The following is a 26,706-nucleotide window of genomic DNA, read 5'->3' as shown; positions in this document are numbered from 1 at the left end:
TAGATTTTAGCTTCGCTGCTTTGACAGGAACTTAAAAACAATTTTCTCTTTGTCCCAAAGGCTGACTTTGCGGCCAATCAATTGACCAAGAGATGACTGTGTTTACGGTCCCAATCCAAGCAGCGTTCAGGGTCAAAGGTAGCCTAATCGTACCTGGCCAATCAAACTCGACTAGTGTGTGCCACTGGTCCAGCAACTCCTCAAATTTAAATTTCTCATCCTTGTGTTCAAATCCCTCCACGGCCTCGTCCTCCCCTCCCTATCTCTGTATCCTCCTCCAGCCCTACAACCCTCCGAGATCTCTGTATCTTTTCAGGTTGGCAGGTTGTAACCAGTGGAGAGTCGCAATGATCAGTGCTTGGGCCTCAGCTGGTTACAATATATATCAATGACTTAGATGAGGGGACCGAGTGTAACGTATCTAAGTTTGCTGACGGTACAAAGATAGGTGAGAAAGTAAACTGTGAGGAGGACCCAGAGAGGCTGCAAAGGGATGTCGACAGGTTAAGTGAGAAGGTGGCAGGTGGAGTATAATGTGGGGAAACGTGAAATTATCCACTTTGGTCGGAAGAATAGAAAAGCAGAATACTTTTAAAAGGTGAGAGACTAAGAAATGTTGGTAGTCAGAGGGATTTGCATGTCCTTGTTCACGAATCACAGAAAGTTAACATGCAGGTACAGCAAGCAATTAGGAAGGCAAATGGGATGTTAGCCTTTACTGCAAGGGGGTTAGAGTATAAGAGGAAGGAAGTCTTGCTGCAATTATATAGGGCTCTGGTAAGACCTGACCTGGTGTATTGTGCGCAGTTTTGGACTCCTTACCTAAGGATGGATATACTTGCCTTAGAGGGGGTGCAACAAAGGTTCACTAGATTGATTCCTGGGATGAGAGGGTTGTCCTGTGAGGAGGGATTGAGTAGAATGGGTCTATACTCTCTGAAGTTTAGAAGATTGAGAGGTGATCTCATGGAAACGTATAAAATTCTTCGAGGGCTTGACAGGGTAGATGCTGAGAGGCTGTTTCCCGTGGTGGGAGAGTCCAGGACTAAGGGTCATGACGTCAAGATAAGGGGTCGGCCATTTGGGAACGAGATGAGGAAAAATTTCTTCACTCAGGATTGCGAATCTTTGGAATTCTCTACCCCAGAGGGCTGTGGATAAAAAAAAAGATACCTGGAGGGGAAGTGTCACGCAAAGAGTGTGAAATGTGCGGAATCATTCGCCAGGCCAGGCAGCAGTGGCTTCGGGAGAAATTTCCCGAGACCCCCTGCCTTTTTTTTTATCCGTTCATGGGATGTGGGTGAGGCCGGCATTTATTGCCCATCCCTAATTGCCCCTTGAGAAGGTGGTGGTGAGCCGCCTTCTTGAACCGCTGCAGTCCGTGTGGTGAAGGTTCTCCCACAGTGCTGGAGTTCCGCGATTTTGACCCAGCGACGATGAAGGAACGGCCGATATATTTCCAAGTCTTTCTGACCAGTTGACCACTGGGTGTGAGGTGAGGTGGAGGAAAGTTTCAGCTCGACTGCTGTGTTCAGTTCTGGGCACCGCACCTCAGGAAGGATATATTGGCCTTGGAGGGGGTGCAGCGCAGATTCACCAGAATGATACCGGGGCTAAAAGGGTTAAATTACGAGGACAGGTCGCACAGACTAGGCTTGTATTCCCTCGAGTGTAGAAGATTAAGGGGTGATCCAATCGAGGTGTTTAAGATGATTAAAGGATTTGATAGGGTCGATGGAGAGAAACTATTTCCTCTGGTGGGGGTGGGGTCCAGAACAAGGGGGCATAACCTTAAAATTAGAGCCAGGCCGTTCAGGGGTGATGTCAGGAAGCACTTCATCACACAAAGGGGAGTGGAAATCTGGAACCCTCTCCCCCCAAAAACGCTGTTGAGGCCGGGGGTCAATTGAAAATTTCAAGACTGAGATTGATCGATTTTTGTCAGGGAGGAGGGGAAAGGCGGGTGAATGAAGTTGAGTTATGGATCAGCCATTTTATGATTGAATGGCAGAAAAGGCTCGAGGGGCAGAATGGCCTCGAAAGAAGAGATTCCATTTCTGTGGTGCTTCTCAGATACAGAAAGACCCTTCACAGCATTTTGCGTAAGCTTGATACAGCTGGGAGCAACCTACCTCTTAATTCAGAAGGTTGTAGGCTCAGCCACGACATCAGAACCTCTGGTTCGATTTTCCAAATTGGGATTATGAACTCACATTCTCTGCGTTCTTAGTGCAAAGATAGAAAGAACCTGCATTTATATAGCGCCTTTCACCATCCCAGGACATCCCCAGAGCGCTTTACAACCAATGAAGTGGAGCCACTGTTGTAATCTGGGGGAACGCGGCAGCCAATTTGCGCACAGCAAGATCCCACAGCCAGCAATGAGATAAATAGAATGGTCACAGCACAGGAGGAGGCCGTCCGGCCCATCGAGCCCATGCCGGCTCCGGAATGATACCCGGACTTCAAGGGTTAAGTTACGAGGAGAGATTACACAAATTGGGGTCGTCTTCTCTGGAGTTTCGAAGGTTAAGGGGTGATCTGATCGAAGTTTATAAGATATTAAGGGGAATGGATAGGGTGGATAGAGAGAAACTATTTCCGCTGGTTGGGGATTCTTGGAGTAGGGGGCACAGTCTAAAAATTAGAGCCAGACCTTTCAGGAGCGAGATTAAAAAACATTTCTACACACAAAGGGTGGTAGAAGTTTGGAACTCTCGTCCGCAAACGGCAATTGATACTAGCTCAATTGCTAAATTTAAATCTGAGATAGATGGCTTTTTGGCAACCAAAGGTATTAAGGGATATGGGCCAAAGGCAGGTATATGGAGTTAGATCACAGATCAGCCATGATCTTATCAAATGGCGGAGCAGGCACGAGGGGCTGAATGGCCTACTCCTGTTCCTAGGTTTGTAAGAGCAATCCAGTTAGTCCCACTCCCCCGCTCTTTCCCCGTAGCCCCGCAAGTTTTTTCCCTTCAAGTATTTATCAAATTCCTTTTTGAAAGCCACGATTGAATCTGCTTCCACCACCCTTTCAGGCAGCGCATTCCAGATCATCACAACTCGCTGCGTAAAAAAGTTTTGCCTCATGTCGCCTTTGGTTCTTTTGCCAATCACCTTAAATCTGTGTTCTCTGGTTCTCGACCCTTCCGCCAATGGGAACAGTTTCTCTTTATTTACTTTATCTGAACCCTTCATGATTTTGAACGCCTCTATCAAATCTCCTCTGCTCTTAGGAGAACAACGAGCAGATAATCTGATTTTAGTGATGTTGGTTGAGGGATAAATATAGGCCCAGGACACCTGAGGAGGACTCCCCCCTGCTCTTCTCCGAAATAGTGGCCGCGGGATCTTTCACATCCATCCGAGAGGGGCAGACGGGGCCCTCGGTTCAACGTCTCATCCGAAAGACGGCACCTCCGACAGTGCAGCACTCCCTCAGCGCTGGCACTCGGGAGTGTCGGCCTGGATTTTGTGCTCAAGCCCCTGGAGTGGGACTCGAACCCACGACCTTCTGACTCAGAGATGAAATTCTGCCCACTCATCCAAATCATTCTGGAGTCTCAGCGATTCTCCCTCCTCTCCCAGTTTGATATCGTCCGCAAGTTTGTCCAATTTCCGTGAAGTCTCTGAATCCACGACATTTACATAAATTTAAAAAGCCAGTGGTCCCAGCACTGAGCTACCCAACTCAGAACTGCCCCTCATTTAGATCCTTTTCACAAGGGGAAATGGTGAAGGAATTGCCCCCTTAGCAAACATTACGGTTTGGCACATACCTGCCCTGCAGACTTTTTTTTTTATTCGTTCATGGGATGTGGGCGTCGCTGGCGAGGCCGGCATTTATTGCCCGTCCCCTAATTGCCCTTGAGAAGGTGGTGGTGAGCCGCCATCTTGAACCGCTGCAGTCCGTGTGGTGAAGGTTCTCCCACAGTGCTGTTAGGAAGGGAGATCGAGGAATTTTGAGGTCGCCAGACTGACTTAACTCCTTCCTTAGGCTGGAAAGCAACTGCAGCGTCCCCTAAAGCTGCCCCAACTGAGACCAGTCAATGCCGCACAGGCCTGGGATTAAACCTGGGGGGCTTCTGGTATGTTTGGCTCAGCGGGCACGCCCGGCCCTGCCCTTCAAACAGAGCACTGAGTGCCATTTCAACAAGTGGACGCATCCCTCGGTTGTATTGCAGCGAGCAACCAGGTGAAAACAGACTCGCTCAACAGGGCTTCTCATCAAAAGAGCATTTCGTCAACGGGGACGTGACAGAATGGAAGTAATTTTCATTTCTTGACTTCATAAGAAATATTCCGAAAGGCTTTTTTGCTTCAAGACGCCCTTGCTCCTTTTCTCTTCCTTTGTAGTTGCCCCCCCCACCATCCCAAGTTTAATGTCCCTTTGAGTGCATGCGGTGACTAATGTGTTTTCAGCCAGACCATAATATTTGAAATTTCAGTGCCTCTGCAGGCCTGCGGTTTTCTGTAACACCACAAAACACACACCCACACAATCAAATGATTGCAATAAATTACGCAGCTCCTGTATGTACGTGCACAGCCCATCGCTGGGCACTCTCCGGAGACTGCCTCCACCAGCACTAGAGCTGACTGCTTATTATTTGTGAGGGAAGAGCTTGGGTAAATGGACGGGGAGAAGGGAGCAAGAGAGAGAGAGAGATAGGAAAAGAGGGAGAGCATGTGTGGGAGGGAGAGAGAGACACACGGTGATAGAAGGAGAGACAGAGACACAAACAGAGCGAGAGTGAGGGAGAGAGAGACACACACGGTGATAGAGGGAGAGTCAGAGACACAAACAGAGCGAGAGTGAGGGAGAGAGAGAGAGACACACACGGTGATAGAGGGAGAGTCAGAGACACAAACAGAGCGAGAGTGAGGGAGAGAGAGAGAGACACACACGGTGATAGAGGGAGAGTCAGAGACACAAACAGAGCGAGAGTGAGGGAGAGAGAGAGACACGGTGATAGAGGGAGAGTCAGAGACACAAACAGAGCGAGAGTGAGGGAGAGAGAGAGAGACACGGTGATAGAGGGAGAGACAGAGACACAAACAGAGAAAGAGTGAGGGAGAGAGAGACACACACAGTGTGAGAGGGAGAGTCAGAGACACAAACAGAGCGAGAGTGAGGGAGAGAGAGAGACACGGTGATAGAGGGAGAGACAGAGACACAAACAGAGCGAGAGTGAGGGAGAGAGAGACACACACGGTGATAGAGGGAGAGTCAGAGGCACAAACAGAGCGACAGTGAGGGAGAGAGAGAGACACGGTGATAGAGGGAGAGTCAGAGACACAAACAGAGCGAGAGTGAGGGAGAGAGAGAGAGAGACACACACGGTGATAGAGGGAGAGTCAGAGACACAAACAGAGCGAGAGTGAGGGAGAGAGAGACACACGGTGATAGAAGGAGAGACAGAGACACAAACAGAGCGAGAGTGAGGGAGAGAGAGAGACACGGTGATAGAAGGAGAGACAGAGACACAAACAGAGCGAGAGTGAGGGAGAGAGAGACACACACGGTGATAGAGGGAGAGTCGGAGACACAAACAGAGCGAGAGTGAGGGAGAGAGAGAGACACGGTGATAGAGGGAGAGTCAGAGACACAAACAGAGCGAGAGTGAGGGAGAGAGAGAGACACGGTGATAGAGGGAGAGACAGAGACACAAACAGAGCGAGAGTGAGGGAGAGAGAGAGAGACACACACGGTGATAGAGGGAGAGTCAGAGACACAAACAGAGCGAGAGTGAGGGAGAGAGAGAGAGACACGGTGATAGAGGGAGAGACAGAGACACAAACAGAGCGAGAGTGAGGGAGAGAGAGAGACACGGTGATAGAGGGAGAGTCAGAGACACAAACAGAGCGAGAGTGAGGGAGAGAGAGAGACAGGGTGATAGAGGGAGAGACAGAGACACAAACAGAGCGAGAGTGAGGGAGAGAGAGAGAGACACACACAGTGTGAGAGGGAGAGTCAGAGACACAAACAGAGCGAGAGTGAGGGAGAGAGAGAGAGACACGGTGATAGAGGGAGAGTCAGAGACACAAACAGAGCGAGAGTGAGGGAGAGAGAGAGACACGGTGATAGAGGGAGAGACAGAGACACAAACAGAGAAAGAGTGAGGGAGAGAGAGACACACACGGTGATAGAGGGAGAGTCAGAGACACAAACAGAGCGAGAGTGAGGGAGAGAGAGACACACACGGTGATAGAGGGAGAGACAGAGACACAAACAGAGAAAGAGTGAGGGAGAGAGAGAGAGACACGGTGATAGAGGGAGAGAGAGAGAGACACACAGTGTGAGAGTGAGGGAGAGAGAGAGACACGGTGATAGAGGGAGAGTCAGAGACACAAACAGAGCGAGAGTGAGGGAGAGAGAGAGAGAGACACACACGGTGATAGAGGGAGAGTCAGAGACACAAACAGAGCGAGAGTGAGGGAGAGAGAGACACACACGGTGATAGAGGGAGAGTCAGAGACACAAACAGAGAAAGAGTGAGGGAGAGAGAGAGACACACGGTGATAGAGGGAGAGTCAGAGACACAAACAGAGCGAGAGTGAGGGAGAGAGAGAGAGACGGTGATAGAGGGAGAGTCAGAGACACAAACAGAGCGAGAGTGAGGGAGAGAGAGAGACACGGTGATAGAGGGAGAGACAGAGACACAAACAGAGAAAGAGTGAGGGAGAGAGAGACACACACGGTGATAGAGGGAGAGTCAGAGACACAAACAGAGCGAGAGTGAGGGAGAGAGAGACACACACGGTGATAGAGGGAGAGTCAGAGACACAAACAGAGCGAGAGTGAGGGAGAGAGAGACACACACGGTGATAGAGGGAGAGACAGAGACACAAACAGAGAAAGAGTGAGGGAGAGAGAGAGAGACACGGTGATAGAGGGAGAGAGAGAGAGACACACAGTGTGAGAGTGAGGGAGAGAGAGAGACACGGTGATAGAGGGAGAGTCAGAGACACAAACAGAGCGAGAGTGAGGGAGAGAGAGAGAGAGACACACACGGTGATAGAGGGAGAGTCAGAGACACAAACAGAGCGAGAGTGAGGGAGAGAGAGACACACACGGTGATAGAGGGAGAGTCAGAGACACAAACAGAGCGAGAGTGAGGGAGAGAGAGAGATACGGTGATAGAGGGAGAGACAGAGACACAAACAGAGAAAGAGTGAGGGAGAGAGAGAGACACGGTGATAGAGGGAGAGTCAGAGACACAAACAGAGCGAGAGTGAGGGAGAGAGAGAGACACGGTGATAGAGGGAGAGTCAGAGACACAAACAGAGCGAGAGTGAGGGAGAGAGAGACACACACGGTGATAGAGGGAGAGTCAGAGACACAAACAGAGCGAGAGTGAGGGAGAGAGAGAGACACGGTGATAGAGGGAGAGTCAGAGACACAAACAGAGCGAGAGTGAGGGAGAGAGAGAGACACGGTGATAGAGGGAGAGTCAGAGACACAAACAGAGCGAGAGTGAGGGAGAGAGAGAGACACACGGTGATAGAGGGAGAGTCAGAGACACAAACAGAGCGAGAGTGAGGGAGAGAGAGAGACACACACGGTGATAGAGGGAGAGTCAGAGACACAAACAGAGCGAGAGTGAGGGAGAGAGAGAGACACGGTGATAGAGGGAGAGACAGAGACACAAACAGAGCGAGAGTGAGGGAGAGAGTGACACACGGTGATAGAGGGAGAGTCAGAGACACAAACAGAGCGAGAGTGAGGGAGAGAGAGACACACACGGTGATAGAGGGAGAGACAGAGACACAAACAGAGCGAGAGTGAGGGAGAGAGAGACACGGTGATAGAGGGAGAGTCAGAGACACAAACAGAGCGAGAGTGAGGGAGAGAGAGAGAGACACGGTGATAGAGGGAGAGTCAGAGACACAAACAGAGCGAGAGTGAGGGAGAGAGAGAGAGACACGGTGATAGAGGGAGAGTCAGAGACACAAACAGAGCGAGAGTGAGGGAGAGAGAGACACACACGGTGATAGAGGGAGAGTCAGAGACACAAACAGAGAAAGAGTGAGGGAGAGAGAGACACACACAGTGTGAGAGGGAGAGTCAGAGACACAAACAGAGCGAGAGTGAGGGAGAGAGAGAGAGACACACACGGTGATAGAGGGAGAGTCAGAGACACAAACAGAGCGAGAGTGAGGGAGAGAGAGAGAGACACACACGGTGATAGAGGGAGAGTCAGAGACACAAACAGAGAAAGAGTGAGGGAGAGAGAGAGAGAGACACACACGGTGATAGAGGGAGAGTCAGAGACACAAACAGAGCGAGAGTGAGGGAGAGAGAGACACACACGGTGATAGAGGGAGAGTCGGAGACACAAACAGAGCGAGAGTGAGGGAGAGAGAGAGACACGGTGATAGAAGGAGAGACAGAGACACAAACAGAGCGAGAGTGAGGGAGAGAGAGAGACACGGTGATAGAGGGAGAGTCAGAGACACAAACAGAGCGAGAGTGAGGGAGAGAGAGAGACACGGTGATAGAGGGAGAGTCAGAGACACAAACAGAGCGAGAGTGAGGGAGAGAGAGACACACACGGTGATAGAGGGAGAGTCAGAGACACAAACAGAGCGAGAGTGAGGGAGAGAGAGAGAGACACACACGGTGATAGAGGGAGAGTCAGAGACACAAACAGAGCGAGAGTGAGGGAGAGAGAGAGAGAGACACACACGGTGATAGAGGGAGAGTCAGAGACACAAACAGAGCGAGAGTGAGGGAGAGATAGAGAGACACGGTGATAGAGGGAGAGTCAGAGACACAAACAGAGAAAGAGTGAGGGAGAGAGAGAGACACGGTGATAGAGGGAGAGTCAGAGACACAAACAGAGCGAGAGTGAGGGAGAGAGAGACACACGGTGATAGAGGGAGAGTCAGAGACAAAAACAGAGCGAGAGTGAGGGAGAGAGAGACACACACGGTGATAGAGGGAGAGACAGAGACACAAACAGAGCGAGAGTGAGGGAGAGAGAGACACACGGTGATAGAGGGAGAGTCAGAGACACAAACAGAGCGAGAGTGAGGGAGAGAGAGAGACACACGGTGATAGAGGGAGAGTCAGAGACGCAAACAGAGAAAGAGTGAGGGAGAGAGAGACACACACGGTGATAGAGGGAGAGTCAGAGACACAAACAGAGCGAGAGTGAGGGAGAGAGAGAGAGACACACACGGTGATAGAGGGAGAGTCAGAGACACAAACAGAGCGAGAGTGAGGGAGAGAGAGAGAGACACGGTGATAGAGGGAGAGACAGAGACACAAACAGAGCGAGAGTGAGGGAGAGAGAGAGACACGGTGATAGAGGGAGAGTCAGAGACACAAACAGAGCGAGAGTGAGGGAGAGAGAGAGAGACACGGTGATAGAGGGAGAGTCAGAGACACAAACAGAGCGAGAGTGAGGGAGAGAGAGAGACACGGTGATAGAGGGAGAGTCAGAGACACAAACAGAGCGAGAGTGAGGGAGAGAGACACACACACGGTGATAGAGGGAGAGTCAGAGACACAAACAGAGCGAGAGTGAGGGAGAGAGAGAGACACGGTGATAGAGGGAGAGTCAGAGACACAAACAGAGCGAGAGTGAGGGAGAGAGAGACACACACGGTGATAGAGGGAGAGTCAGAGACACAAACAGAGCGAGAGTGAGGGAGAGAGAGACACACACGGTGATAGAGGGAGAGTCAGAGACACAAACAGAGCGAGAGTGAGGGAGAGAGAGACACGGTGATAGAGGGAGAGTCAGAGACACAAACAGAGCGAGAGTGAGGGAGAGAGAGAGACACACACGGTGATAGAGGGAGAGTCAGAGACACAAACAGAGCGAGAGTGAGGGAGAGAGAGACACACACGGTGATAGAGGGAGAGTCAGAGACACAAACAGAGCGAGAGTGAGGGAGAGAGAGAGACACGGTGATAGAGGGAGAGTCAGAGACACAAACAGAGCGAGAGTGAGGGAGAGAGAGAGACACGGTGATAGAGGGAGAGTCAGAGACACAAACAGAGCGAGAGTGAGGGAGAGAGAGAGACACACGGTGATAGAGGGAGAGTCAGAGACACAAACAGAGCGAGAGTGAGGGAGAGAGAGAGACACACACGGTGATAGAGGGAGAGTCAGAGACACAAACAGAGCGAGAGTGAGGGAGAGAGAGAGACACGGTGATAGAGGGAGAGACAGAGACACAAACAGAGCGAGAGTGAGGGAGAGAGAGAGAGACACGGTGATAGAGGGAGAGTCAGAGACACAAACAGAGCGAGAGTGAGGGAGAGAGAGACACACACGGTGATAGAGGGAGAGTCAGAGACACAAACAGAGAAAGAGTGAGGGAGAGAGAGACACACACAGTGTGAGAGGGAGAGTCAGAGACACAAACAGAGCGAGAGTGAGGGAGAGAGAGAGAGACACACACGGTGATAGAGGGAGAGTCAGAGACACAAACAGAGAAAGAGTGAGGGAGAGAGAGAGAGAGACACACACGGTGATAGAGGGAGAGTCAGAGACACAAACAGAGCGAGAGTGAGGGAGAGAGAGACACACACGGTGATAGAGGGAGAGTCGGAGACACAAACAGAGCGAGAGTGAGGGAGAGAGAGAGACACGGTGATAGAGGGAGAGTCAGAGACACAAACAGAGCGAGAGTGAGGGAGAGAGAGAGACACGGTGATAGAGGGAGAGTCAGAGACACAAACAGAGCGAGAGTGAGGGAGAGAGAGACACACACGGTGATAGAGGGAGAGTCAGAGACACAAACAGAGCGAGAGTGAGGGAGAGAGAGAGAGACACACACGGTGATAGAGGGAGAGTCAGAGACACAAACAGAGCGAGAGTGAGGGAGAGAGAGAGAGAGACACACACGGTGATAGAGGGAGAGTCAGAGACACAAACAGAGCGAGAGTGAGGGAGAGATAGAGAGACACGGTGATAGAGGGAGAGTCAGAGACACAAACAGAGAAAGAGTGAGGGAGAGAGAGAGACACGGTGATAGAGGGAGAGTCAGAGACACAAACAGAGCGAGAGTGAGGGAGAGAGAGACACACGGTGATAGAGGGAGAGTCAGAGACAAAAACAGAGCGAGAGTGAGGGAGAGAGAGACACACACGGTGATAGAGGGAGAGACAGAGACACAAACAGAGCGAGAGTGAGGGAGAGAGAGACACACGGTGATAGAGGGAGAGTCAGAGACACAAACAGAGCGAGAGTGAGGGAGAGAGAGAGACACACGGTGATAGAGGGAGAGTCAGAGACGCAAACAGAGAAAGAGTGAGGGAGAGAGAGACACACACGGTGATAGAGGGAGAGTCAGAGACACAAACAGAGCGAGAGTGAGGGAGAGAGAGAGAGACACACACGGTGATAGAGGGAGAGTCAGAGACACAAACAGAGCGAGAGTGAGGGAGAGAGAGAGAGACACGGTGATAGAGGGAGAGTCGGAGACACAAACAGAGCGAGAGTGAGGGAGAGAGAGAGAGACACGGTGATAGAGGGAGAGTCAGAGACACAAACAGAGCGAGAGTGAGGGAGAGAGAGAGACACGGTGATAGAGGGAGAGTCAGAGACACAAACAGAGCGAGAGTGAGGGAGAGAGACACACACACGGTGATAGAGGGAGAGTCAGAGACACAAACAGAGCGAGAGTGAGGGAGAGAGAGAGACACGGTGATAGAGGGAGAGTCAGAGACACAAACAGAGCGAGAGTGAGGGAGAGAGAGACACACACGGTGATAGAGGGAGAGTCAGAGACACAAACAGAGCGAGAGTGAGGGAGAGAGAGACACACACGGTGATAGAGGGAGAGTCAGAGACACAAACAGAGCGAGAGTGAGGGAGAGAGAGACACGGTGATAGAGGGAGAGTCAGAGACACAAACAGAGCGAGAGTGAGGGAGAGAGAGAGAGACACGGTGATAGAGGGAGAGTCAGAGACACAAACAGAGCGAGAGTGAGGGAGAGAGAGAGACACGGTGATAGAGGGAGAGTCAGAGACACAAACAGAGCGAGAGTGAGGGAGAGAGAGAGAGACACACACGGTGATAGAGGGAGAGTCAGAGACACAAACAGAGCGAGAGTGAGGGAGAGAGAGAGACACGGTGATAGAGGGAGAGTCAGAGACACAAACAGAGCGAGAGTGAGGGAGAGAGTGACACACGGTGATAGAGGGAGAGTCGGAGACACAAACAGAGCGAGAGTGAGGGAGAGAGAGACACACACGGTGATAGAGGGAGAGACAGAGACACAAACAAAGAAAGAGTGAGGGAGAGAGAGACACACACGGTGATAGAGGGAGAGTCAGAGACACAAACAGAGCGAGAGTGAGGGAGAGAGAGACACACACGGTGATAGAGGGAGAGTCAGAGACACAAACAGAGCGAGAGTGAGGGAGAGAGAGAGAGACACGGTGATAGAGGGAGAGTCAGAGACACAAACAGAGCGAGAGTGAGGGAGAGAGAGAGAGAGACACACACGGTGATAGAGGGAGAGTCAGAGACACAAACAGAGCGAGAGTGAGGGAGAGAGAGAGAGACACGGTGATAGAGGGAGAGTCAGAGACACAAACAGAGCGAGAGTGAGGGAGAGAGAGACACACACGGTGATAGAGGGAGAGTCAGAGACACAAACAGAGAAAGAGTGAGGGAGAGAGAGACACACACGGTGATAGAGGGAGAGTCAGAGACACAAACAGAGCGAGAGTGAGGGAGAGAGAGAGACACGGTGATAGAGGGAGAGTCAGAGACACAAACAGAGAAAGAGTGAGGGAGAGAGAGAGACACGGTGATAGAGGGAGAGTCAGAGACACAAACAGAGCGAGAGTGAGGGAGAGAGAGACACACGGTGATAGAGGGAGAGACAGAGACACAAACAGAGCGAGAGTGAGGGAGAGAGAGAGACACACGGTGATAGAGGGAGAGACAGAGACACAAACAGAGCGAGAGTGAGGGAGAGAGAGACACACACGGTGATAGAGGGAGAGTCAGAGACACAAACAGAGAAAGAGTGAGGGAGAGAGAGACACACACGGTGATAGAGGGAGAGACAGAGACACAAACAGAGAAAGAGTGAGGGAGAGAGAGAGAGAGACACACACGGTGATAGAGGGAGAGTCAGAGACACAAACAGAGCGAGAGTGAGGGAGAGAGAGACACACACGGTGATAGAGGGAGAGACAGAGACACAAACAGAGCGAGAGTGAGGGAGAGAGAGACACACACGGTGATAGAGGGAGAGTCAGAGACACAAACAGAGAAAGAGTGAGGGAGAGAGAGACACACACAGTGTGAGAGGGAGAGTCGGAGACACAAACAGAGCGAGAGTGAGGGAGAGAGAGAGAGAGAGGCACACACACACACACACATACAGTAATAGAGGGAGAGATAGAGACACAAACAGAGTGAGAGTGAGGGAAAGAGAGAGACACACAGACAGTGTGAGAGGGTGAGACAGACACAAATGGTGCAAGAGCAAGAGGAGAGCCAGAGAGAGTAAGGGGAGAGCCAGAGAGAGTAAGGGGAGAGCCAGAGAGAGCAAGGGGAGAGCCGGAGAGAGTAAGGGGAGAGCCAGAGAGAGTAAGGGGAGAGCCGGAGAGAGTAAGGGGAGAGCCAGAGAGAGCAAGGGGAGAGCCAGAGAGAGCAAGAGGAGAGCCAGAGAGAGTAAGGGGAGAGCCAGAGAGAGTAAGGGGAGAGCCAGAGAGAGCAAGGGGAGAGCCAGAGAGAGTAAGGGGAGAGCCAGAGAGAGTAAGAGGAGAGCCAGAGAGAGTAAGGGGAGAGCCAGAGAGAGTAAGGGGAGAGCCAGAGAGAGTAAGGGGAGAGCCAGAGAGAGTAAGGGGAGAGCCAGAGAGAGTAAGGGGAGAGCCAGAGAGAGCAAGAGGAGAGCCAGAGAGAGTAAGGGGAGAGCCAGAGAGAGTAAGGGGAGAGCCAGAGAGAGTAAGGGGAGAGCCAGAGAGAGTAAGGGGAGAGCCAGAGAGAGTAAGGGGAGAGCCAGAGAGAGTAAGGGGAGAGCCGGAGAGAGTAAGGGGAGAGCCAGAGAGAGCAAGCGATAGAGAGAGAGAGTAAGGGGAGAGCCAGAGAGAGTAAGGGGAGAGCCAGAGAGAGTAAGGGGAGAGCCGGAGAGAGTAAGGGATAGAGAGAGAGAGTAAGGGGAGAGCCAGAGAGAGTAAGGGGAGAGCCAGAGAGAGTAAGGGGAGAGCCAGAGAGAGTAAGGGGAGAGCCAGAGAGAGTAAGGGGAGAGCCAGAGAGAGCAAGGGATAGGGAGAGAGAGTAAGGGGAGAGCCAGAGAGAGTAAGGGGAGAGCCAGAGAGAGGAAGGGGAGAGCCAGAGAGAGCAAGGGATAGGGAGAGAGAGTAAGGGGAGAGCCAGAGAGAGTAAGGGGAGAGCCAGAGAGAGTAAGGGGAGAGCCAGAGAGAGTAAGGGGAGAGCCAGAGAGAGTAAGGGGAGAGCCAGAGAGAGCAAGGGATAGGGAGAGAGAGTAAGGGGAGAGCCAGAGAGAGTAAGGGGAGAGCCAGAGAGAGGAAGGGGAGAGCCAGAGAGAGCAAGGGATAGGGAGAGAGAGTAAGGGGAGAGCCAGAGAGAGGAAGAGGAGAGCCAGAGAGAGCAAGGGATAGAGAGAGAGAGAGACACACCGACCGTATGTGAGGGAGAGAGAGACACACAAAGACAGTGCGAGAGGAAGAGAGAGACAGAGAGATCAAGGGGGAGAGAGAGAGAGAGACACACAGCAAGAGAGAGGGACTGAGACACAGACGGACAGGGGAGTTAGAGATATAAAGAGAGGGAGAGACACACAGGGAGAGCGAGGGACATAGTGGGAGCCAGAGATCGAGCGAGTTAGGGTAGACATAAGTTACCTCCTTATGGGAGAGGCACAATTGCTAAGTAGGGTACGGTAGCGTAGTGGTTATGTTACTGGGCTAGTAATCCAGAGGCCTGGACTAAAATCCAGAGTCACGAGTTCAAATCCCGCCATGGCGGCTGGCAAATTTAAATTCAATTAAATAAAAATCTGGAATTAAAATACTAGTATGAGTAATGGTGGCCATGAAGACTACCAGATTGTCATAAAAACCCATCTGGTTCACTAATGTCCTTTAGGGAAGGAAACCTGCCGTCCTTACCCAGTCTGGCTTATATGTGACTCCAGACCCACAGAAATGTGGTTGATTCTTAATTGCCCTCTGAAATGGCCGAGCAAGCCACTCAGTTGTAAAAATCTCACTTGGGATGGGCAATAAATGCCAGCCTTGCCAGTGACGCCCACATCCTGTGAACAAATACAAAAAAAGGCCTGTGCATTCCTCCAATTTCATTGGCTTGAGTTATGTGCCCACTGCCCCCCCCAAAAATTGCTTGCTACTCGTGACCTGCTGGTGCCAGGATACTGGCAGTATTCACGAGGGCAAGTGTGAGGAAATACCCTCCAGCCCCCTGCCCCCGCCAACTGATTATAGATAGGTGGTCACCTGAAAAATCTTTAAAAAAAGACTTGCATTTATATAGCAACTTTCACAACCACAGACCGTTCCAAACCGCCTCACAGCCAATGAAGTGTTGCAATGACGGCAACCAATTTGCTCACAGCAAGCTCCCACAAACAGCAATGAGATAATGACCAGATCATCTGTTTTTTTTTAGTGATGTTGGTTGAGGGATAAATATTGGCCCCAGGGAGAACTCCCGCTGCTCTTCTTCCAGTAGTGGCCGTGGGATCTTTTACGTCAACCTGAGAGGGGCAAACAAGGGTTTAACATCTCAGACGGCACCTCCGACAGTGCAGCACTCCCTCAGTACTGGCGGTGGGAGTGTCGGCCGAGATTATGTGCTCAAGTCTCTGGAGTGGGGCTTGAACCCAATGACCTTCTGACTCAGAGGCGAGAGTGTGGCCCACTGAACCATAGCTGACCAATCCGCTCCATTAAATACAGAGCCTGAGCTAAAAGCCACACTTGGATGCAGAACTCAAACCTCAGCAAAAAAAAATATATTGCTCCAATTATCTGCGATTTCCTGCCTCAGCATTTCCTCAGTTCACAACCTGTCACTCAGATTTTCCAAAGGTGACATTTTGCCAAAGAATTACATTTCTGTTTTCCTTGCAATAAAGTAGTTCAGGCTTCAACTCAGCTCAAACTATTTATCGAGAGACGGAGATTACAGGTCGAGAATTTCCCATCGATCGATAAAGGTTTACACCTCAGAAGGAGGCCATTCGGCCCATCGTGTCTGTGCCGGCTCCCAATAGTGTCAATCCCAAACTAATCCCACTGCCCCACTCTCTCCTCATAGTCCTGTATCAATCCCCAAACTAATCCCACTGCCCCGGTCTCTCCCTATAGCCCTGTATCAATCCCCAAACTAATCCCACTGCCCCCCTCTCTCCCCATAGCCCTGTATCAATCCCCAAACTAATCCCACTGCCCCCCTCTCTCCCCATAGCCCTGTATCAATCCCAAACTAATCCCACTGCCCCCCTCTCTCCCCATAGTCCTGTATCAATCCCAAACTAATCCCACTGTCCCGCTCTCTCCCCATAGCCCTGTATCAATCCCAAACTAATCCCACTGCCCCACTCTCTCCCCATAGCCCTGTATCAATCCCAAACTAATCCCACTGCCCCACTCTCTCCCCATAGCCCTGTATCAATCCCAAACTAATCCCACTGTCCCGCTCTCTCCCCATAGCCCTGTATCAATCCCAAACTAATCCCACTGCCCCGCTCTCCCCATAGCCCTGTATCAATCCCAAACTAATCCCACTGCCCCACTCTCTCCCCATAGCCCTGTATCAATCCCCAAACTAATCCCACTGCCCCGCTCTCTCCCCATAGCCCTGTATCAATCCCCAAACAAATCCCAATGCCCCGCTCTCTCCCCATAGCCCTGTATCAATCCCAAACTAAAACCACTGCCCCACTCTCTCCCCATAGCCCTGTATCAATCCCCGAACAAATCCCACTGCCCCGCTCTCTCCCCATAGCCCTGTATCAATCCTAAACTAATCCCACTGCCCCGCTCTCTCCCTATAGTTCTGTATCTTCCCCTGCTTCAATTTTTCCTTCAAAGTTACAGTGGACTCTACCTCTGCTCCTCCCTGTAGTAAAGCATCTCTCTGTATAAAGACACCTTCCCCAATCTCCCTCCTTACTCTCCCGGTGACAATTTTAAATCGATGATCCCTCGTGATAACCAAGGCCCTCTTCATAACATAAATGAAACCATTTAGTCACAGCATGGTGTAGAGTCTTGTATCCTGACGCCAGTTATTAATTTTCTGAATTTGATTCCTCTCTAAAGGGACTGAGATGTTCTGGGTTGCAGGTTCCTTATCTCATGGGGGCTGGACTACAAAGAGATGGGAGATATGTTCCAGTTATATAAAGCTCTGGTTCGACCCCCATCTGGAGCACTGCGTTCAGTTCTGGGCACCGCACCTCAGGAAGGATATATTGGCCTTGGAGGGGGTGCAGGGCAGATTCACCAGAACGATACCGGGGCTGAAAGGGTTAAATTATCGAGGACAGGTTGCACAGACTGGGCTTGTATTCCCTCGAGTGTAGAAGATTAAGGGGTGATCTAATCGAGGTGTTTAAGATGATTGGAGGTGTTGATAGGGTCGATAGAGAGAAACTATTTCCTCTGGTGGGGGGAGTCCAGAACGAGGGGGCATGACCTTAAAATTAGAGCCAGGCCGTTCAGGGGTGATGTCAGGAAGCACTTCTTCACACAAAGGGGAGTGGAAATCTGGAACCCTCTCCCCCCAAAAAGCTGTTGAGGCCGGGGGTCAATTGAAAATTTCAAAACTGAGATTGATAGACTTTTGTTGGGTGAGGGTATTAAGGGTTATGGAACCAAGGCGGAGAGATTAGGTTAAGATACAGATCAACCATAACCTCATTGAATGGCGGAACAGGCTTGTGGGGCTGAATGGCCTCCTCCTGTTCCTGTGACACCAGCCGTCCTCTAATATCTCTCTTGAAATGACCATTTTCAGCGTGCGAGCCTGATGGGTCGGCTGTTCGACCATGGGGGGCGGGAGCATCACCGCCAAGCCCTGATCCCTGTACACACTTTCAATCGGTGGGGGGGGGGGAGGGGGAGGGGGGGGGGAGATGGGGGTGCTGGTCGCTGGATAGTGATTGGGGAAGGAGGGGAGGCGGAGAGAGGGGATCCCTCGCTGATTTTACGCTCTGTCACTCAGAAGCACCGAGGCCAACTCCCGACTGCAGCAAAAATTGGCCAACTCAGCGCAGAGTGCGGACTCGAGGTCCTGGAATCTTTCTGCTCAGTTTCGCGCTGAGCTTTGGGTTTTTTTTAAAAATTACTCGTTTCCTAATGAATTCCAAAATGAATTTATTCCCCCAGAGAGTGGTGAGAATGTGGAACTCGCTATCACATGGAGTAGTTGAGGCGAATAGCATAGACGCCTTTAAGGGGAAGCTGGATAAACACATGAGGGAGAGAGGAATAGAAGGATATGCTGATAGGGTGAGATGAAGTAGGGAGGGAGGAGGCTCGTGTGGAGCATAAACACTTGCCGCAGTTACACAGGGCCTTGGTGAGACCACATCTGGAGTATTGTGTGCAGTTTTGGTCTCCTTATCTGAGGAAGGATGTCCTTGCCATGGAGGGAGTGCAGCGAAGGTTCACCAGACTGGGATGGCAGGACTGACGTATAATGAGAGATTGGGTCGACTCGGCCTGTATTCACTAGAGTTTAGAAGAATGAGAGGCGAGCTCATCGAAACATGTAAAATTCTAACAGGACTAGACAGACTAGATGCAGGGAGGATGTTCCCGATGGCTGGGGAGTCCAGAACCAGGGGTCACAGTCTCAGGATACGGGGTACGCCATTTAGAACCGAGATGAGGAGAAATTTCTTCACTCAGAGGGTGGTGAACCTGTGGAATTCTCTACCACAGAAGGCAGTGGAGGCCAAGTCATTAGATGTATTCAAGAAGGAGATAGATATATTTCTCAATGCTAAAGGGATCAAGAGATTGGGGGAAAAAGCGGGAACAGGGTACTGAGTTAGACGATCAGCCATAATCGTTTTGAATGGCGGAGCAGGCCCGAAGGGCTGAATGGCCTACTCTTGCTCCTATTTTCTATGTTTCTATGTTTCTAAACACCAACATGGACTTGTTGGGCCGAATGGCCTGTTTCTGTGCTGTAAATTCCGTGCTATGACTATCCTGTAAGGTCAGAGGTCAGCCGAGCTGAAAGCCGGTTTCCTCCCTCCTGTCATCCTTGGCGAGATGCTTCCACATAATGAGGGAGGGAGCCTTGAAACGAGCCCTCTGGCTTTTTCTTTAATGGCCAGCGAGGTTTCTGTCTTGGCCGAGCGCAGGTTTTACGGTGAGGAAAAAGCCTTGGGCCTAAGGCCTGTCTTAATTAAATCGTTAAGACGATGAAGTCTCTGCTGGACAGTACCTCAACCTGTGGCAACGCAAGGGTTGGGAGAGAGGGAATATTTTGAGGATTGGTCTGCTGAATGCATTCGGACAATTTATGGGGACAAGTCCCTTTCTCTTTAATCAATTATTTCTGTGCTGGACAAGTATTGCTACCGCAGAAAGAGTGATGAGGCAGTCTTTGGATCGAATAAAGAAATAAAAGGAAAGAATTTGCATTTATATAGCGCCTTTCACAACCTCAGGACGTCCCAAAGCGCAATGCAGTCGTTTTTTTTTGACGTGTAGTCACTGTTGTAATGTAGGAAACGTGGCAGCTGATTTTCGCACAGCAAGATCCCACAAACAGCGATGTGATAGCGACCAGATAATTAGTGATGTTGGTTGAGGGAGAAATATTGGCCCCAGGACACCGGGGAGAACTTCTTCGAAATAGCAGCCGTGGCAGCTTTCAAGTCCACCTGAGAGGGGCAGACGGGGCCCTCGGTTTAACGTCTCATCCGAAAAACGGCACCTCCGACAGTGCAGCACTCCCTCGGTACTGGCACTGGGAGTGTCAGCCTGGGATTACGGGATTGAATCTCTGGAGTGGGACCTGCAACTCAGAGGAGAGAGTGCTACCCACTGAGTCACGGCTGAGACCATCCAATAATAATCCATAAAACCCCGAGGGTCAAAACCCAGGTGGTCCACATGCAATATCAGAATCCTCAGTGTGGAATTACAACCATTGATTCACACCTACATGTCGACTTTAAGTGATGGCCACACGGCCACAATGCAGGATACCAACAGGGTTGGAAAGAGTGGGAGGGAGGTTGAGGGAGGTCAGGGAGTGGCGATTAGCTGGTGTCAATCTAGGGTTTACCACGTCCAGATGGTATGTTGGCCTTTATTGCAAGGGGGTTGGAGTACAAGAGCAAGGAAGTCTTGCTGCAATTGTACAGGGCTTTGGTGAGACCTCACCTGGAGTACTGTGTACAGTTTTGGTCTCCTTACCTAAGGAAGGATATACTTGCCTTGGAGAGAGTGCAACGAAGGTTCACTAGATTGATTCCTGGGATGAGAGGGTTGTCCTATGAGGAGAGATTGAGTAGAATGGGCCTCTACTCTCTGGAGTTTAGAAGAATGAGAGGTGATCTCATTGAAACATGTAAGATTCTGAGGGGGCTTGTCAGGGTAGATGCTGAGAGGATGTTTCCCCTGGCTGGAAAGTCTAGAACTAGGGGGCATAGTCTCAGGATAAGGGGTCGGACATTCCGGACTGAGATGAGGAGGAATTTCTTCACTCAGAATCTTTGGAATTCTCTACCCCAGAGGGCTGTGGACGCTCAGTCGTTGAGTATATTCAAGACTGAGATGGATAGATTTTTGGACTCTAGCGGAATCAAGGGATATGGGGATCGGGCGGGAAAGTGGAGTTGAGGTCGAAGATCAGCCATGATCCGATTGAATGGCGGAGCAGGCTCGAGGGGCCGAATGGCCTACTCCTGCTGCTATTTCTTATGTTCTTATTGAAGAGTTCCAGAGTTTGGAGGTGCTTGGGAGGGGAGTGATGAGTCTGGATCGCAGCACAGTGAGGATGCAACAATAATCTGCCTTCATATAGCGTCTTTCACGTAGTTAATTCACTCCAAAGCGCTTAACAGGGGCGATTATCAAACATAACTTGACATCGAGCCACATGAGCAGTATGAGGACAGGTGACCGACAGTTTGGGCAAAGGGGTAGGTTTTGAGGAGCGCCTTAAAGGAGGAGAAAGAGGCGGAGAGGGAATTCCAGAGCACCTTCTGTAGTGGTACACGTAGAATGGAGAGATGGAGAGGTCGCGGTGGGCGGGGGGAGAGGTCGGAGGTGAGAGAGAGCGGGGGTGGGGGTGGGGGAGGGGGGGATCCGCCCATCGGCTTTAATCGACCGGGAGGCGGAGACTCTGAGGCGGATGGGCGGGCGGTCAATCAAGATTGGGAAGGTTGCACCTGAACGCGGTTGGCGCCATCACTCGATAGGTCTGGGTTTCTGACACCGTTCACTGGGACGCGGGAGGTGTCTGGCGCTCCTCGGCTCGCTGTGGGTCGTTCCCTACCCACTCCGCCCCCCGTTTGGCACCGAGACGCACGGGAGTCGTACAATTCCCGATGAGAGGCGATCGCTCACGTGTGCGAACATTACAGGAATGTGAGCAGCCGTTATGGACAGATTGACCTGACAGTGCCGCGTGTCTTTAAAAAGTCACATGGGTGAGAAAGGTCATACTTTGCCAGGTCAATTACTATTTAATGAAGCCCTTCACGTCATTTGGCCTGTAAATATAGTATCACAGAAACGTACAGTGCAGAAAGAGGCCATTCAGCCCATCGTGCCTGAAAGAGCTATCCAATTAATCCCATTCCACCCTGCTCTTTCCCCAGAGCCCTGCAAATTTTTCCTTTTCAAGTATTTATCCAATTCCCTTTTGAAAGTTACTATTGAATCTGCTTCCACCGCCCTTTCAGGCAGCGCATTCCAGGTCAGAACAACTCGCTGCGTCAAAATAATTCTCCTCATCTCCCCTCTGGCTTTTTTCCCAATTATTTTAAACCTCTGGTTACTGACCCTCTCAATGGTAGAAACAATTTTTCTCTTTTTATAATACGGAATAAAAACAAGAGACTTTTTGTTACATTGTCTTAGTGCTGGAGATTCCCAACAGAAATTATTATTTTTTATCGTTCATGGGATGTGGGCGTCGCTGGCGAGGCCGGCATTTATTGCCCATCCCTGGTTGCCCCTTGAGAAGGTGGTGGTGAGCCGCCTTCTTGAACCGCTGCAGTCCGTGTGGTGAAGGTTCTCCCACAGTGCTGTTAGGAAGGGAGTTCCAGGATTTTGACCCAGCGACCATGAAGGGACGGCCGATATATTTCCAAGTCGGGATGGTGTGTGACTTGGAGGGGAACGTGCAGGTGGTGTTGTTCCCATGTGCGCCTGCTGCCCTTGTCCTTCTGGGTGGTGGAGGTCGCGGGTTTGGGAGGTGCTGTCGAAGAAGCCTCGCCTTCCCACAAGATCCCACACTGCAGCAGCTCGTGGACATTTAACTGCCTCTCATGGCGTGCAAGGTCACCATGCCCAGAACTAAAACGTACCGGGCGGGGTTGGGCGAGAGGGGAGCATGGCGTCGTGTCCAAAATAACTGAGTGGCCGACCGTCGAACCACGAAATGGAAGATGAAGCCGCTGAGGGGCCGTGAGATGAAGATTTAGGAGCAGTTTTTTTCTGTTCCTCCACCTGGGGCTATTGCCCGGACTCGGGAAGATCAGGAGGGGTAGATTTGGAGGCCTCCATGTGGAAAGCCATCTGGTTCTCCGTCCCTCAGTTTGTGGGAGAGGCAAACCTACCTCCCCACCTCTCAATGTGCTCCACACCGCACCAGTCCCGTTTTCCCTCCCCCCATTCCGTTTCCTTCCGCCCCACACTGGTTCTTGGACCTCGGAATTGCAAGAACAAAATTGCACTCGACAGACAGGCTCAAACTTGTTCGATTATTGGACGAGCAAAACCCCAGTACGAACCCTTCTATGATTTGACCGAAAAGTAGTCGTTCCCGATACTGATCGTAGGCCTGGACTGGAAATGGCCGGTTTCTGTCCGTCTTCACCTGACTGCAGCCTCCGCAGTGCTGCTGTTGTACCTTCTTATGGTGTTCCAGTCATGCAAACCCCCACCTGGGCCTCATCCGTGGTTTCAGCGATCAATCTGTTGGACTGCTTGACATTCACGCCTCTTCATTCTGGCATCTCGGTGATTCAGGTGCAGAGCTGTGAGGTCGAGAGACGATTCCTTATCTCCTCCCCCGATACCTGCACAGCATCAGGACAATGCGGAATTCCTCACTGTGATGGGCCCTCGGCTCACAGCATTGTTTAGGTGTGAGCAGCCTTCCATCCTTGACCGAGCGTGGCTCAGAGGCTCAGTTTGATTAGACAAGGTCTCGATGCTAATGTGTCTTCGCCAGGGGATCATCGTTTGATGTAAATGAGTCTCCGAAACTGATCATGGGCTGGAGTCTCTTTGACTGGCGCCTGGGGTTAACTGGAGGCCAATCATCTCAGCCCCAGGACATTGCCGCAGGAGTTCCTCAGGGCAGTGTCCTAGGCTCAACCATCTTCAGCTGCTTCATCAATGACCATCATAAGGGCAGAAATGGGGATGTTCGCTGATGGTTGCACAGTGTTCAGTTCCATTCGCAACCCCTCAAATAATGAAGCATTCCGAGCCCGCATGCCGCAAGACCTGGACAACATCCATAGGAACATAGGAACAGGAGTAGGCCATTCAGCCCCTCGTGCCTGCTCCGCCATTTGATAAGATCATGGCTGATCTGTGATCTAACTCCATATACCTGCCTTTGGCCCATATCCCTTAATACCTTTGGTTGCCAAAAAGCAATCTATCTCAGATTTAAATTTAGCAATTGAGCTAGTATCAATTGCCATTTGCAGAAGAGAGTTCCAAACTTCTACCACCCTTTGTGTGTAGAAATGTTTTCTAATCTCACTCCTGAAAGGTCTGGCTCTAATTTTTAGACTGTGCCCCCTACTCCTAGAATCCCCAACCAGCGGAAATAGTTTCTCTCTATCCACCCTATCTGTTCCCCTTAATATCTTATAAACTTCAATCAGATCACCCCTTAACCTTCGAAACTCTAGAGAATACAACCCCAATTTGTGTAATCTCTCCTCGTAACTTAACCCTTGAAGTCCGGGTATCATTCTAGTAAACCTACGCTGCACTCCCTCCAAGGCCAATATGTCCTTCTGAAGGTGCGGTGCCCAGAACTGCTCACAGTACTCCAGGTGCGGTCTAACCAGGGTTTTGTATAGCTGCAGCATAACTTCTGCCCCCTTGTACTCCAGTCCTCGAGATATAAAGGTCAGCATTCCATTAGCCTTATTGATTATTTTCTGCACCTGTTCATGACACTTCAATGATCGATGTACCTGAACCCCTAAGTCCCTTTGGACATCCACTGTTTTTAACTTTTTCCCATTTAGAAAGTACCCTGTTCTATCCTTTTTTGATCCAAAGTGGATGACCTCACATTTGTCTACATTGAATTCCATCTGCCACAGTTTTGCCCATTCACCTAATCTATCAATATCGCTTTGTAATTTTATGTTTTCATCTACACTGCTTACAATGCCACCAATCTTTGTGTCATCGGCAAACTTAGATATGAGACTTTCTATGCCTTCATCTAAGTCGTTAATAAATATTGTGAATAATTGAGGCCCCAAGACAGATCCCTGCAGGACTCCACTAGTCACATCCTGCCAATGTGAGTACCTACCCATTATCCCTACTCTCAGGCTTGGGCTGATAAGTGGCAAGTAACATTCGCACCAGACAAGTGCCAGGCAATGACCATCTCCAACATAAGAGAGTCTAACCACCTCCCCTTGACATTCAACGGCATTACCATCGCCGAATCTCCCACCATCAACATCCTGGGGGTCACCATTGACCAGAAATATAAATACTGTGGCTATAAGAGCAGGTCAGAGGCTGGGTATTCTGCGGCGAGTGACTCACCTCCTGACTCCCCAAAGCCTTTCCACCATCTACAAGGCACAAGTCAGGAGTGTGATGGAATACTCTCCACTTGCCTGGATGAGTGCAGCTCCAACAACACTCAAGAAGCTCAACACCATCCAGGACAAAGCAGCCCGCTTGATTGGCACCCCATCCACCACCCGAAACATTCACTCCCTTCACCACCAGCGCACAGTGGCTGCAGTGTGTACCATCCACAGGATGCACTGCAGCAACTCGCCAAGGCTTCTTCAACAGCACCTCCCAAACCCGCGACCTCTACCACCTAGAAGGACAAGGGCAGCAGGCACATGGGAACAACACCACCTGCACGTTCCCCTCCAAGTCACACACCATCCCGACTTGGAAATATATCGGCCGTTCCTTCATCATCGCTGGGTCAAAATCCTGGAACTCCCTTCCTAACAGCACTGTGGGAGAACCTTCACCACACGGACTGCAGTGGTTCAAGAAGGCGGCTCACCACCACCTTCTCAAGGGCAATTAGGGATGGGCAATAAATGCCGGCCTTGCCAGCGACGCCCACATCCCATGAACAAAAAAAAACTGCTTCATGTCTTGCAGTGTTGTTGCAATATTTTCCATGTTTGTAGCCTTACACTCCTCCCCCACCACCTCGCCTGACAGCCCTGATTCTTGCTGAGGTCCCAACTGGCCCTCTGGCAACTCACTCAGGTGGCCACTCTTTGCGTGCGTGAGATTCAGCGGGCACTTTGGCCGTGGAAGGCGTCACAAACAATCCACTCCTCGCACGACAACCACACATGTGCAGGAGGCACTGGATGGCCCCATCAGGAGCTGGAATCCTGAATCTCCCCGCCCCAAACACTCCCTAATCTTGAGGCAGCTGGGTTTGGTTGTGGAGACCCCAACTGCCAGCCCAGATAACTCAACATGAAAAGAAAGAACTTGCATTTATATAGCGCCTTTCACGACCTCAGGACGTCCCAAAGCTCTTCAAAGCCAATGAAACACGTTTTGAAGTGTAGTCACTGTTGTAATGTAGGAAATGCGGCAGCCAATTTGCGCACAGCAAGATCCCACAAACAGCAACGAGATAATGACCAGATAATCTGTGTATTTTTTTAGTGATGTTGGTTGAGGGATAAATATTGGCCCCAGGACACCGGGGAGAACTCCCCCTGCTCTTCTTCCAATAGTGGCCGTGGGATCTTTTACATCCACCCGCGAGGACAGACATGGCCGTCTCATCCGAAGGTGGCACCTCCGACAGTGCAGCGCTCCCTCAGAACTGGCACTGGGAGTGTCAGCCTGGATTTTGGCTTAAGCCTGGGGCCTTCCTGGTCTGAATGGCTCAGGTCCACATTAGGTAGTGCGGTTAATAATTGGGGAGACAAAACAAGACAACCGTGAGGCCTTGTTTTTACTACAAAGCCTTTTAATGGGTTGATTGTGAGCAGTTATGTTCAACCACGTGTATGCACGAAACATTTATTCTTGCTTTGCTCTTTCCCTTCAGGGTTCTTAAGCACGGGGGACATGGCCGCCAAGGGTAACTATGGCCTGCTCGATCAGATCCAAGCCTTGCGGTGGCTGAGCGAGAACATAGGCTACTTCGGCGGGGACCCCATGAGAATCACTGTTTTCGGATCCGGTGCGGGTGCCTCCTGTGTCAACCTCCTGATTCTCTCTCACCATTCTGAAGGTAACCGTTGGAGCAATTCAACAAAAGGTATTCAGCCGGCACAAAACC

General features: G+C 50.9%; 1 protein-coding gene across 3 annotated transcripts in view; it reads left to right on the top strand.

The window, feature by feature from the left end:
- The window catches only part of LOC137302382 (neuroligin-1-like), a 409,532-nt gene that overhangs the window by 258,380 nt on the left and 124,446 nt on the right, over positions 1 to 26,706 (top strand). For 2 of the 3 annotated variants that reach the window (XM_067972007.1, XM_067972008.1), the window contains exon 5: positions 26,473 to 26,685. In XM_067972007.1, coding sequence (XP_067828108.1) covers positions 26,473 to 26,685 — 213 coding nt within the window. The remainder of the gene's footprint in view (positions 1 to 26,472; positions 26,686 to 26,706) is intronic. The other variant, XM_067972009.1, reaches the window with a different exon arrangement.

This window comes from Heptranchias perlo, chromosome 35 (genome assembly GCF_035084215.1).
Source record: "Heptranchias perlo isolate sHepPer1 chromosome 35, sHepPer1.hap1, whole genome shotgun sequence".
NCBI classification, from domain to species: domain Eukaryota; kingdom Metazoa; phylum Chordata; class Chondrichthyes; order Hexanchiformes; family Hexanchidae; genus Heptranchias; species Heptranchias perlo.
Note: the sequence above shows the minus strand (reverse complement) of the source record. Positions and strands in the feature narration are given on the sequence as shown.